The sequence below is a fragment of the Erinaceus europaeus genome, chromosome 5 (genome assembly GCF_950295315.1).
Source record: "Erinaceus europaeus chromosome 5, mEriEur2.1, whole genome shotgun sequence".
Taxonomy (NCBI): Eukaryota; Metazoa; Chordata; class Mammalia; order Eulipotyphla; family Erinaceidae; genus Erinaceus; species Erinaceus europaeus.
The window spans coordinates 18,184,803-18,200,019 of NC_080166.1; the positions used below are offsets into that span (position 1 = coordinate 18,184,803).

At 42.9% G+C, this 15,217-nt stretch overlaps 1 protein-coding gene across 5 annotated transcripts in view; it reads left to right on the forward strand.

Moving 5' to 3' along the window:
- CTNND2 (catenin delta 2) overlaps positions 1 to 15,217 on the forward strand; it is a 767,681-nt gene that overhangs the window by 342,913 nt on the left and 409,551 nt on the right. For 4 of the 5 annotated variants that reach the window (XM_060191168.1, XM_060191170.1, XM_060191169.1 and 1 more), the window contains one exon: positions 6,932 to 7,044. The exons of the other annotated variant lie outside the window; for it this stretch is intronic. In XM_060191168.1, coding sequence (XP_060047151.1) covers positions 6,932 to 7,044 — 113 coding nt within the window. The remainder of the gene's footprint in view (positions 1 to 6,931; positions 7,045 to 15,217) is intronic. 5 annotated transcript variants of the gene reach the window in all.

The window sequence follows — 15,217 nt, forward strand, 5'->3', positions numbered from 1 at the left end:
AACAAAGTCAAATAAAATCCTGGCCTTAATTTCAGAATGGCAGTGAAGACTTTTCAAAAGGATAGCCCCTGGGCTAGGCAGTGGCCCACCTGGTTGAGTGCACTTGTTACTTGCTACCATGTGCTAGGCCATGGGTTCAACCCCTCAGTTTCCAGCTGCTAGAGGGAAAGCTCCACAAATGCTGAAGCAGAGTTTCTTCTCTCTTCCTCTAGGTCTTCCCCTCTCCTTTCTACTTCTCTCTATCCCAACAAAATAGATAAGTAAGTTAAAAAAAAAAAAGAAGAAAACAGATGTACTGATAGTTTTTCAAAAGTTTTTAAAAAAATAACCCTGTACATTTAGAGAGTGGCTAAGTGGAATAAATAAATAGGCTTCCATGTGGTAGCTCCATTGGTAGAGGGCCTACCTTGGCATGCACAAGGGCTCTGGGTTTGAACCATCACTACATGGAAGCACTCTGGAAGACCATAGAGAATTCCTTAGATGGTGGAGCATTGCTGTGGTGTCTTTGTATGTTTTATCTATCATTAAAAAAAATAAATAATAAGAATTATGGTTGTCCTAGAAGTGGTGAAATGGCTCATGCTAGAAGCCCTAACACTGAAAAAAATAAAAAAGAGAGAAGAAGAAAGGAATAGAATGTGAGGGGAGTTTATTCTATGTTGTTTTGCATGCAGTTGTGTATTCCTGTATTTCTTCTCTATAAATTTTCTCCTCTTTCTTTTTTCCTTCAAACTACTCTCTGTCTGAATACACTGATAAGCCAACAACTCTTTCAAGTCAGGTTGCCCATCTTTAGTCTCACAGTTGATGAGGGTATTGAATTCTGAAAAAAAAAAAAAAAAAAGCAATGGTGATCATGACTTTTCACAAAATCACTCATTGTCCTCAAAGCCTACACACTCAGTTGTGATCATAAACTGTTTTCTTTGGAGAATATTATTTCTCTGGAGGAAATTTGGCCTTCATCCCAGGATGCTGTGGTACTAGAACGTGGTTGCATTTATTCCTAGACATTCTGGTGCCACATAATAGATTAGGCTTTTTTTTTCTCACAGATAAAATGGTAGCTTGAAACCTAGCTCCTTTTAAAAAGAAATTCTTACTCAGAAAAGGATAAAACCACTTGACCAGATAAACATAATAAAACAAGCATGAAAATAAAGGTAGGAGATGATTATGATCAGATCACAAGAAGGGGTATATTTTTGACAAGTGGAGATTATAACAGTGGGTTGTTGAAGGAACTTTTTGGCTACTCAGTCTGAATTTTTCCACCCCCTCAAATTTTACTTGGATAGACCCACCGGATGCAATACAACAATGTTAAATCAAATATTCATTGAGGGAATTAATAAAATTCCAAGTATGTATTTTCTGACTTCAGTCTTCATATTGAGTCAGCAAGGTTTCCTCAAGAGATTTTCACATACTTCCATTCATTTAAAAGCATTTAGTAAACTCCATTTAATTACGTGAAATTAATTATTAACGTTGGCTCTGTAGGAGAAAAGTTATGAAACTATTGGATATTTTTCTTATGCTAATCTTAGTGTGTGACTCACTGAAATGCTATTCCAGGAGTGAAAATGAGTTCCTTCTCAATACTGCTGAATGTTAATGACTTTGGAATCCTATATCTGTTCCTACTATAAATGTTTATGATATTAAAGTCAGGATAATGCCTTTTTTTGATAAAAGGTGTGAAATAGTGAGTGAGAAAGAAGAAGAGGGAGACAGGAAGAGACACCTTCACCACCTTACATGAAGGTTACCCCCCACCTAAGATGGGGGCCTGGGACTTGAACCTGGGCCCTCTGGCTTGGTAATATGTACTTTGTGCTTTATTTACTAGATGAGACACCACCTGGCCTTCATAACAAGAGAAATTTTATGTTGTTGGGAGAACAACATGACAGAGTGCTTGAAAATGTTTGAAAATCCCTGGTTTCATATTCCTAGTTCCAAATTCTCAGATGACTTTTCAATACTAAACATACTATCGCATCAACACCAGCTTAGGTCCTGAGAGTCCCATCTCACAAGCGTGTGCTGTGGGAAAATCAGCCCTTCCTGTCACCCTTGGCACTTGGTTTATGTTTTTCCTCTCTCTACCAGCTTAATCCTTTATTCTGGGAGCCGGAAGCTGGGTGGCCTGGCCCAGTTGTTCCTTGTGGCTCCTTACTGGCATGGTGGGCATGGCCTGAGCTCTCTAGTGTCTTCTGCCCTGTCTCTTTGCTGAGTGTGGAATCTCTGAGTGTAGCTGCTTCACTGGACCAGTCCAGTTGTGTCCTGTCTTTGGCTCACATGTAGGCCCAACATGATAGTGGCTGTAGGCTGACTTTACATAATTGACAATTCATGTTCTCTTGAGTAAAAGAATCATTTAATTGATGATCTCGTAAATCCAATATGAGTTTAAATACAACAAAAGACACTCAGTGATTTAACAACTAGGAGAAAGTCTAACCTCATCAGACACAGTAAGGACAATAAAAGCCGGATAAGGGCAAGAGACAGGCTCACTTCAGTGATGACCTTTTTGGTCAACACAAGGTCACACCATCATCTGGGGCCCTACTCAGGAATCCTTGGATTCCCTGAGGCACATAGAAGTAATGGGCAGAGACGTCTAATAGATCCCTCTTAAATTACTTTGATCCTTTTGTAAAGCAAGTAAAATAAATAAAATAAGGGAGAGTTTAATGATGTTTATACAAAGTAATGTGCTGAAGGCATTTAGCTCCTGGTGGATACATTAGTTTAACAGGTACTCAGGGAGCCTAATATGTATCAGGTCTGCTCAGGTTCTGTTTGCTGCCCCCGCCTATCCCATGGTGTGGACAAGCCTCTGGCTTTGATGCCGTCCTAGGAATCGAGCCTTCAGCATTAAGGGTTTAAAGAAAATTTTAGCCTCTGAGTTGACTATTAAGTTTTGTGTTACCAGGTGAACCAAATACTGAACTGTGGATGCAGAAGAAAAACTCCTTTGCCCCTTAACCACCTTGATATTTACGATGCACACCTTCCAAAACACAGAGGCAGCACTTGAGAGAGCGACTTGCTTGTCTCCTAGACCTGATGACTACATAAACCCCTTTGAATGGGCACTGGAAAAAGGCAGCATGACTGGTCCTTTTCCTTAATAAAGAGAAAGTCAATTTCATTAAAAAGTCATCATGCAAATGAAAGGAACAAGTATGGGTTCTCCTTTTAACGCTGGAACAGTGAACAGTCTTGTGTAAAAACCCTAAGTGTCTAGTGAGTTTGCAGTTCATTTCCTATGAATTTTTTAAGAATTTTTTTTTAAGAAATCAAGTGGGGGAGCGGCACAACAGGTAGCTGAAGATATTCCTAGGAGTGGGAAAGTGAGCAGAATGCCCCACGGTGAAAGATATCTAAGAAGCTTTATGAGGCTGGCCACAGTGAGGAGACACTGGGTCTGACATGGGTGTTAGAACGACTCTTCGGGACATACGGTGCGTGTGCAAAGCATAGGTTCAAAGAGTGAAAAATATGGAAGACGAGCAAAAAAGTCTCCTGTGAGGAGACTTGACAACAGAGCAAGGACTTTCAGGCCTGAGGTACCTCAAACTCCGTCCTTGACACTGCATGTGCTAGAGCTGGGCTCTTCCTTTTAGAAAATAAAGCCATAAACCTTGGTTTTCTTTCTCTTTTTCTCCCCTCCCCCACTCTCCCTCCTTTTTTTTTTTTTTTTTTTTTTTCTATCTACCCACTCATCTGTTTATCTGTCTACCAGGACACCTATCAGTTCTGGGTGTAAGTACAGAAGATCAAACCTAGATCTTCTCACGTGCAAGTCCGGTGGGCCAAGCTGTGCTAGCTCCCCAGCTCCTAAGTCTGTTTTAAAGCAGTATTCACTTCAGTCTATATTATGTTAGTAATATAGCATCAAATGAGTATACTTGGTAGCTAAAACGTCAGATGGGGACAAACAAAATACTCCAAATTATGAAAATAAGCAGATGTATAAATAACACAGGTATAATACATATAAATAATATAATGTACAAATATATCTTATAAAAGTGGAAGTGATCTTTATGGGAGTATCACTGTATGGACATTATAGGTTACGGATATGCCTCTTTGAAAATCAGCAGGGCAGGGTCAGGGCAGTAGCGCAGTGGGGTTAAATGCATGTGGCGCAGAGTACAAGCACCCGCTTAAGGATCCCAGTTCAAGTCCCTGGCTCCCCACCTGCATGGAGGGTCGTTTCACTGGCAGTGAAGCAGGTCTGCAGGTGTCTATCTTTCTCTCCCCCCTCTCTGTCTCCAGTCCTCTCTTGATTTCTCTCTGTCCTATCCAACAACGTCAGCAATAACAATAATAATGATGATTAAGACAACAAGGGCAACAAAATGGGTAAAATGGCCTCCAGGAGCAGTGGATTCGAAGTGCAGACACCGAGCCCCAGTGATAACCTTGGAGGCAAAAATAAACAAAAATGTTTTTATAAAAAGTTTCTTTAAAAAAGAAAGAAAATCAGCAGATGTATTATGTCAGGCTGCGCCACGGAGGAGAGTAGAAGAGATCAGAGTGAAGAGGGAACACAAATCTTTATTCACGTGAGCAGTTCAGAGTTAGGTGAGCCTACAGCAGTTCGGGCCATGAGGAGCTAGCAAAATGGCTGCCTCAAAATGGCCTCCTCCCGCTATCACAGCAACCCTTTTCTGCGTCAGGTTGCCAAGGTGAAAAGGGGCAAAGAGACCAAACCGGCAGCCAAAGGAGACTTTATAGGATAAAAACCGGAAGTGGCAAGTCTGGATGGGATTGGTCGGGAAAGGGGGTAGAGAGAGGCAAAAGGCATGCTGGGAAGGTGGAAGCATCCTAGCAACTGTAGCAATGCCCTGAGGGGCTAACATGGTGTCGGACAGTTACTTTAAAACAAGGCAGGAGATTGATATGTAAATAATAATACTTGCATGGAAATATGGGAGTTTGTGGGTCCTGCCTAACTCAACCACATCTGTACAATATCCCAACAGTATTAGTTCCTATGTCCTGATCCAACCCACAGCCTACTACACCCCTCCTTCCTGTGCTATTAATTGGTCTTCTTGAAAAATTCATAGCACCTTGTTTAGTTCATCTGTTAGTTTTCTCTGTCCACCACCTAAGACTAAATCATCTGGGGTTTATTTTGCTCTGTCTGGTTTATTGCAGTTAGTGCAGTTAGCACAGTAGTCTTGGGGCCTAAATCTGAGCAACAGGTAGGAAGCACTCACACCTGGGAGAATGGCCCCTCCCTCCAAATCCAGTGAGTAAGTGTGGCCTTGGGTGTGGCAAGAAGGAGACTCTCACACTGTGGATGAGAACAGAGTGGGACAGCCACTATGGAAAGCAATGAGATTCCTGAGAAATCCAAACCACACTGAGATTCTGCCTCTCACCTATGAGAATGGGCTCCATCTACAACACAAGATAAGATGTGTGTGAGAGAGGACTTGGAGAGAGAGGAGCTCTACTGCACTACTGGTAGGAGTGCTAACTGGTACAGCCATTATGGAGAGCAGTGTGGAGAGTCCTGAAACAAATGCAAATGGAAACACCTATGACCCAGCAATTCCACTCCTAGGCAGATACCCAAAAGCTATAGTTACACTGATTCGAAGGGATGTATGCACCCCCATGTTCACAGTGGCTTTATTCACAATCGCAAAAAGCTGGAAACAATCAAAATTTCCTTCAACAGATGACTGGATTAAAAAGTTATGGGAAGGGGGTCAGGCGGTAGCGCAGCGGGTTAAGCGCAGGTGGCACAAAGCGCAAGGACTGACGTAAGGATCCCGGTTCAAGCCCCCGGCTCCCCACCTACAGTGGAGTCACTTCACAAGCAGTGAAGCAGGTCTGCAGGTGTCTATCTTTCTCTCCCCCTCTCTGTCTTCCCCTCCTCTCTCCATTGCTCTCCTATGCAACAACAATGATATCAATTACACCAACAATAATAAAAAACAACAAGGGCAACAAAAGGGAAAATGAATAAATAAATCTTTAAAAACAGTTATGGGACATATATTCAATAGAGTATTTATTCAGCAATTTAAAAAAAGATGGTATTATGACCTTTGGGATAAAATGAATGTAACAAGAGGATGATGCTCAGTGAAGCGAGCAAGGAGGTGAAGGACAACTACAGAATGGTTTCACTCATATTTCAAATATAGAGAATTGAGACAGCTGGGCGGTGACGCACCTAGTTGAACGCACATGTTACAATGTTCAAGGACCCCGGTTCAAGTCCCCACCAGACCCCACCTGCAGGAGGAAAGTTCACGAGTTGTGAAGCAAGGCTGCAGGGATCTGTCTCTCTCCCTCTCTATATCTCCCTTCCTCTGGATTTCTGGCAGTCTCTAGCAAATAAATAAAGATGAAAAATTTAAAAAGAGAATTGAGTATATGAATGTGAGAACAAAGATGCCAGCCTCTACCTAAGACTGGGAGAGCTATAGTGGCTATCTTGGGGGTGGCAACAGGGACACAGACCTTTGGTGATGGGAGTACTTCAAAATAAATACAGATTCCTCAGAAGAGCACATCTTCCCCTTTAACACTATGCTTTAGGTAACAAGAACAGTAATCACAGTGGATGTCTCTTCTCTACCAAACAGCTCTGGCTAGCTCTTCAGGCAGTGTCTCCTTTCAGCCCTCTCTCGGCCCCATGAAAAAAAAAATCTGTTAACCTATTTGACCGATGATGAAACTACTTTTCAGAAAGACAAAGTAGCTTATTGAAGCCCCTGCAAGTGACAGCCGGGTCCAGGGAATGGGATCATAAAGTTGGGTCTATGGGACTTGAGATTTCTGCACGGTATCTAGTTCTCTACATGTTGGGTTTGGCCTGTCTTTTTGGATAGTGTGATTTTCCACAGAGATGATAGAACTAATTACTCTGGTGGTTCCATTTCAGGAATTACAGTTTGAAAGACTGACCCGAGAGCTGGAGGCAGAACGCCAGATCGTGGCCAGCCAGCTGGAGCGATGCAAGCTGGGATCGGAGACAGGCAGCACAAGCAGCATCAGGTACTGCGCCCGCCTGGCTGTCTCCTCACCTGCTTTGTGCACGGGTCTGGCGGCCAGTGGTGCTAGTCCCCGCTTTCCAGACCTGGCCGTGTGACCAGGACTCTGACTGGGATGTTGGAAAGGGCTGGTGACCAAAGGTGTCTGAAATGGCACCATTTGTGCTTGAAACTCCTTGAATGCAACCAACACCTGCCTGGAGTGCAGCTGGTGGAAATTTGACACCAAGGGAGGGTCTGCATTCAGCCTACTTGCTAGAGATTGGTAGAGGCCCTATCACAATCTATTAGTTCCCTGGATCTCTCTCTCTCTGTCCATTCTTCCTGCCTTTCATGGTTTCATACTTTTTCTTTCTCTCTTTCATTCTTTCTTATTCTGATTCTCAAATCAGGACTGAAAGCATGATAGATAACATGTATTATTTGCTAATAGATGCTATTGGCAATAAATTAGCAAGACACTTGCTTCTCAAATACCAATCCCACATTCAGTTCCTGTGGGGGAAAGAGATTAGAATGTCATGGGTAGAATGACCACCCATTTGGTGTTGGTTTCAGATGATTCGTATTGCACAAAATGGCACTTGGTCACTTAATTAACTCAAGTCACGTGACAAAAAATGTCTTCCCTAGGGTCATCTTTTCATTTTCTTAAAAAACAAAAATGTGAGAGCCAGGCAGTAGCACAGCGGGTTAAGTATACGTGGTGCAAAGCGCAAGGACCAGCATAAGGGTCCCAGTTTGAGCCCCTGACTCCCCACCTACAGGGGAGTCACTTCACAGGCGGTGAAGCAGGTCTGCAGGTGTCTACCTTTCTCTCCCCCTCTCTGTCTTACTCTCCTCTCTCCATTTCTCTCTGTCCTATCCAACAGCAATGATAGCAATAAAAACAACAGTAATAACAACAATGATGATAAACAAGGCAACAAAAGGGAAAAAATTTCAAAAATGTGCATGAGAGTGTTGGTCTAAAAGGATCATAAACACAGCTCCAGAAGACTTGACTTGTATTTCTCCTAAAGAGCACTGTACTTAGCAGTCATCCAGATCTGCGTAGTGCTTCTGAGCCTGTGGGGTTTGTTTGGAGAGGATCACAGTTAGGTCCTGACAGCCGCGGTAGGCTGTGGAAAACAAATTCCAATATGGTGGTGGAACAAATTCCAATATGGCGGTGATTCTCTTTCATGAGAGCTGTGTGGAATCCTCACAAGTGATGGGAATGGGGCTGCTGCCCCTCTGTGCTATGATTAAAAAGCCAGGTTCCCTCTTGAGAAATCTGTCCCCCCCCATCTCATCAATTACATCATCAGTGGCGTTAGCCTTTTGATAACAGCGAGTCATATGCTCTCTGCTAGAAAGTTGTCGAACAGAGATTCTTGATCTGGGGGTCTCAACCACTCTGTTCTGATGGTAGCAGCATGACTCTGGTAAACTCTCAGCTACCCATCACCACAAAGAAATGAAACATGTACTGTTTGAAAATACTTGGGGGAGCCAGGTGAGGTGGGGCATCCAGTAGAGTGCACAGATTACCAAGTACAAGGACCTGGTTTCAAGACCCCACTCCCTATCTGCAGCGGGGATGCATCATGAGTGGTGAGGCAGGACTGCAGGTGTCGATCTCTCTCTCTCTTCCTCTGTGTCTCCCCATACCATCTCAATTTATCTCTGTCCTGTCAAATAAAATGACCACCAGGAATGGTGGATTCATAGGACCAGCACGGAGCCCTAGCAATAACCATAGTGTCATAAATAAGTAAATAAATAAATAGGGGTTAGGTGGTGGTGCAGCGGATTAAGTGCACATGGCAGAAAGCACACGGACCGGCCTAAGGATCCCAGTTTGAGCCCCCAGCTTCCCAACTGCAGGGATCATCACTTCACAAGCAGTGAAGCAGGTCTGCAGGTGTCTTTCTCTTCCCCTCCTCTCTTGATTTCTCTCTGTCCCATCCAACAACAATGACAGCAATGACAACAATAATGAATAACGATAACAACAAAGGCAACAAAATGGGAGAAATGGCCTCCAGGAGCAGTGGATTCATAGTGCAAGCACTGAGCCCCAGTAATAACCCTGGAGGTAAATAGGGTAGGGTAGGGTAGGGTAGGGTAGGGTAGGGTAGGGTAGGGTAGGGTAGGGTAAGGTAGGGTAGGGTAGGGTAGGGTAAGGGAGGGTAGGGTAAGGTAGGGTAGGGTAGGATAGAATAAAAACAGTCAGTCTTGGAAAGAGTACATTTGTGATTGCAATGTCTCCCATGAGCATCGCCTAGGACTTAGAGCGCTGCTTTTCCTTTGTTGAGCGGTGGCCAGCCTCTTGGTGGACATCACTGTGTCTCTTGCTATAGTATGGCTTAGCTACATGACTGAGCTGTCATTTGCCCTTAAGCAGCATTCCTTAAATAAATGGACACCTTCCCACTTCTGTAGACAGGTAGCTGAAAATCCCTGCACTGCCCTCTCACACTGCCCTACTCTCACCACAGACCTGTCTGAAGACCCATGTTAACTGAGACAAGTTGAGCAAGAAACACTTGAAGATATCTTTAGGAGGTTGCCAGCTTGAAGGGTGCTGGGTCGAAGGAGGGGGAAGTATAATTGATCAAGTGTGTGTTTGCATTACTGCTGTGGCCTTATGTGCTTGGAGAGCTTTTTGAACCCGAGCAGACACCTCCTGAGAAACTGATCTCTTGGATTCAGGCCTATCAACCACCGGATAAGCATCTGTTCTGTTTGGCTTTGTGCCTCCTTGCCTCCATATTGATTGAGTTCCCGTTTCAGTTCATATCCCTGCCCTTTCTGACTGATGTGTTTGTACACTCGACATCTCATCTGTTGTTTCATCTGCGAGCCGAGTCGAGGGCCGTGTTGTATGCTCAGTCTCCACTGCCCAATTCAAACTGGACTAGACATAACAATATGACACCTGGGTGATTTATTTAGATACTAGCTCATGAGAAACTGGATTCTAGCTCGGCAGAATGTGACCTCAGTGATCCCGGCTCTGTGACTTGCAAAGTGTGTGTGGCCCTGTGTGTGTGTGTGTGTGTCCGTGTGTGTGTGTCCCTGTGTGTGTGTCCCTGTGTGTGTGTCCCTGTGTGTGTGTATATGTGTGTGTGTCCCTGTGTGTGTATGTGTGTGTCCCTTTGTGTGTGTGTATGTGTGTGTGTGTCCCTGTGTGTGTGTATATGTGTGTGTGTCCCTGTGTGTGTATGTGTGTGTGTCCCTGTGTGTGTGTCTGTGTGTGTATGTGTGTATCCCTGTGTGTGTGTCCGTGTATGTGTGTGTATATGTGTGTATGTGTATGTCCCTGTGTCTGTGTGTCCATGTGTGTGTGTCCCTGTGTGTGTGTGTGTGTGTGTGTGTGTATGTGCGCATAGGCAGGCACACAAGAGAGTTAGAACCATGTAACTCAGTCATCTGCTTGCTGGGTGTCAAATATGCCAGTTTGCTTACCAGTAGGATTGGCTGCATTTCAGACTTTGCATTTATGAAAGTTCCTTATATTTTTATTATTTCTTTTTCCTTTTGTTGCTCTTGTTGTTTTATTGTTGTTGTAGTTATTGTTGTTGTTGATGATATCCTCATTGTTGGATAGGACAGAGAGAAATGGAGAGAGGAGGGGAAGACAGAGAGGGGGAGAGAAAGACAGACACCTGCAGACCTGCTTCACTGCCTGTGTAGCGACTCCCCTGCATGTGGGGTAGCGACTCCCCTGCATGTGGGGAACCTGGGGCTCGAACCGGGATCCTTATGCAGGTACATGCGCTTCGAGCCAAGTGCGCTTAACATGTGCCACCACCAGAGTCTTCATTGTATTCTTTTTAATACGATTGACCCTTTTCCTCACAGAGGTGGATGCAGTATGTCTCAGGCATATGGCATTAAAAATCAACAAGTGGACATATGATATTCAACTCAGCACTGAGAGTGCAATTCTGTCCTCCACCAGACATTTGTCCCATAGTCCTGGTTTACTCATCGTCCTTATCCCTTATTACTGGTCTCTGCTAATTGGTTTTATGGTACAAAAATTTGCCCTTCTCTCCTTTGGTTTAGACACGCTAATTCTCTTCTTCTTCTCTATTTTTTTTTATATTGTTATTGGATAGGACAGTAATAAATTGAGAGAGGATGGGGCGACAGCAAGAAACCTGCAGGCCTGTTTCACAGCTCATAAAGTGCCCTCTCCTCCGGGTGGGGGCTGGGGACTCAAACCACGTTCCTTAAACATGGGAGCACCACTATCCAGCCCCCTGATTTCCCTTCTTAGGCCCAACATGTTTGGGGGTTGAATCATTTGTGAACTCCTAAAGTACACAGAAAATCACCCAGAGAGATCTGTCACTTCTTTTTTTTTCTTTTTTTAATTTTAAGTGATTATAACTTTTAGCTAATAAGCCTGTAAGTCTTGTAAACAGAATCTGACCATGTCTCAATAGCAGTTGGACTTCACCAAACTTTTTAAACATTTTTTTTATATTTATAAAAAGGAAACATTGACAAAACCATAGGATAAGAAGGGTACAGCTTCTCACAATTCCCACCACCAGGCCTCTGTATCCCATCCCCTCCCCTGATAGCTTTCCTATTCTTTATCCCTCTGGGAGTATGGACCCAAGGTCATTGTGGGATGGAGAAGGTGGAAGGTCTGGCTTCTGTAATTGCTTCTCCACTGAACATAGGCGTTGACTGGTCAATTCATACTCCCAGCCTGTCTCTCCCTTTCTCTAGAGTGGAAGGGCTCTGGGGAGGCGGAGCTCCAAGGCATATTGGTGGGGTTGTCTATCCAGGGAAGTCTGGTCTGCATCATGCTGGCATCTGGAACCTGGTGGCTGAAAAGAGAGTTAACATACAAAGCCATATAAATTGTTGAACAATCATGGACCTAAAGGCTGGAATAGTGCAGATGAAGAGTTGAGGGGTCCTCCAATTTGTAGATAGCTAGTAGGCATATTTTAGTTATATTTCAAAGGGGGTGTAGCTACACCAGTTTCTTGTTTCTTTTTTTTTTTTTTGCCTGAGCCTGAAATCTGATATGCAGGTGGATCCTAATTATTGTCTGGGGAGATGATGTCATGGCTGTGAAAAGGACCAGAAAGCTGGATCAGGGAAGAGAGTAACTCCCTAATATGGGAAAGGGGTATAAATATTGTTGACTGTAAACCCCATCGATTTGATGTGATGTGGGGCCCATAATCAGCTTAAGAGCCTGTGTGACCTCTGTATCCCTCTAGATCTGAGCTCACATTCTGTGATCACGAGTAGGAACATGAACTTCACCAAACTTACAGGCTTGTTAGCTAAAAAACCTGATGGAGGTGTATTGTGTATGCAGTGATAGAAGTCAAAAAGCCTTTTAGCTTTTTATATTAGTAACCTATGACAACAATCTGAATTCTGAAAGACTTTAGAGAAATTACACTTTATTATTTATACATTTTATTTTAGAGAAATTACACTTTATTTATTTCTTTATTTTAGAGAAATTACACTTTATTTATTACACTATCTGTATCCCTTCAGAATCATAACCTATGCAGTTCATTGTATTTTTCATACATAGATGATGCATTGGGTCTTTGATAACAGAGCTTGGAAGTATTTTAATGTGGCCTGGAACAGTCATTCACTGTAGTATAAAGACTGTAAAATAATGCAGACCATTATCTGAGCCTCATCATTTTCAAAATAGTGATGCCCAGGATTCTAGAATATGGCTCAGAAGACACAATGCATCTCTTTCCTTCCTGAGATTCTAGAGATCTTTACATGGGAGCACCAAGGATGAAAGCAGATGGAGTTCCATGGGTGGTTGAACATGCTTTGTATTAGACCTATCTGTCTGTCTATCTATTATATGTCTTTCTGTCTCCTTCCCTGTCTCCTCTCTCCCTCTCTCTCCTCTCTCTTCTCTTCTTCCTCTCCTTCTCCTCTCTCTTTCTCTCTCTCTCTTAAAATTGGACCAGGGAGATGGTATGGCTCAGTGATCCCATATACATGTGAATCTCTAGACTCATTCTCCAATACCAAATAAAAAAATAAATAAGCAGATATCCTATACTGATTACATGTTTGTATATTCATAAATACAACATAAAATTTATAATTGGTTGTTCTACATAAGAAATAACTCTTTGAACTATTGAATTTCTTGCAAACAAATTTCCACTAAAGTCTGTTCTGTTTTGAAGAATGGGATGTAATAGGTATCCATGTTATAAATGTTATCAAAGGTCATTTTTTTAATTAACTAACTTCCATGAGTCCAAATGGCAAAAATCTAAAAATAGAGTCCAAAAATCTCTTTCACAGCTACAAAGAAGTCAGATTTATTTTAGAGAAAAATGCTTAGTTTCCTGCTGAAACCAGTTAGCAGAGAAGTAACAGGAGACAGGTAGGTATTCAAAGGGTTTCTGATCTGCCTATTACTTTGTTAATATTATGAAATTCTAGGAGTACATTTTTGCACACATGCACACCCATCACTGAAACCCTTACACCGCTACACGTAATAGAACATTCTACCCGTACCACCCTCCCCTGCATCCCTACCCTCTAATACCCCTGATAGTTTTCACAGGTTCTAAGAATCCCTTTGGTTATTCCTTTTGACTGTTTTCTGTTAGTTATTTATGCTCTCTATATGAATGGAATCATCCAGTAGTTGCCTTTCAACTCTCCTTTTTAAAAAGCATTTTACCAAGGAGATAATGGTTTATAGTATAGTGCTGACACCCAGGTATAATTCCTCCCCTCCCTTAAGATATCTGCACACTACTCTCACCCCTAACTTAAGTCCCTCCCCACCATCATGCCCCAGGACCCCTAAGCCCCTTCCACCAGCTCTTGTCTCCTCCGTTCCCAGAGACCTTTGCTTTGGTGTACTACACCACTCCCACCCGCTTTGTACCTTGTGGTTTCCTTGCTTTTCCTTGTGTCTTAAGTTCCCCTATAAGTGAGCTCATTTGCTATTTTTCTTCCCCCTTTTGGCTTATCTCAGGTAAAATGATGCCTTAAATCCCATCCAATATGAGACAAAGGAAATGACTTGATCATTTTAACAGCTGAGTAGTATTCCACTGTGTTTATATTACCATAACTTTCTTAGCTACTCATCTGTTCTTTGGCACCTGGATTTTAAATTTGGGATATTACAATTCATGTTACTTTGACCAGCAGAGGTTCTGCCAGCTGCATGGAGAGTGAGCTGAAAAGTGTGGGGTCCAGTCACAAAGTCAATAGAGATGTTAGTCCTTGCCCAGGAGCTAAATTGCAACTTTCTCCAACATCAGGAATGCTTTCTTCAGCCATGAACATTGGGGTGAGGACAACCTTCTGAACATTATAAACTTTGTGCATTCAGAAGATTACAGTGGAGGTTCAGGGCCATCACTCTCCTAATAGAATAAGCACAAGGAACTGGGTCTGAGTTCTAGTGTCACATGGGACCACCTAGGACAGCACTAGGGGGGGGAGACCCAAGGATGTTGGAGAGGTGCTGTGTTGTCTCTCCTCTCTGTTTCTTCTTTTCACTCTCTATCCCACCTACTCTCAAATTTAAGAGAAAAACTCAGGCAAAGTCAAGGCATTGCAACTACTAAGCCGACACTTTGAGTTCACCGTCGACCATAGGCATCACCCATTTTCAACAAGGAATTTTAATTTTATTCCATAGTATGTGAATGCATTCTAAGTCCTTTTGATCCAGGAGAAACTCTTGTAGAATTTTAAATTCTGGAGATTGCTGTGTTAGCAGCAGGCAGGAAAGAAATAGCCTAATTTGTTGATGGCAAAGCTGTGATCTTGAGCTCCCATCTTCCCAAACATCTGTTTGTTTAGTACCTCAAGAGCTGAAGAAGTTTGACAGGATTGTCACACAGTGTTGCTTAGTCTTGGGCACTTACTCAAGAACGTGAAGCTTAGCATGATTTTATTGAAAGGAGCTGTCCAAGGAATTGACTGCCAGCTTTACTCAGAACATAGCAGCTAACCTCTCTCTCTAACAAGTGAACAGTGGAATCCACCTGTAGAGAACTCACTGTCATTTTGAGATTCCTCATTTAAGATATAGAGTCTACTCTGGGTTCTGGAAACTCACGGTTTGCCTGTCATAAGAGTAAATTCCCAACAAATGCAAAGCACTAATTTAAGTAGGTAGCAGAGAGAATTGGAGTCTG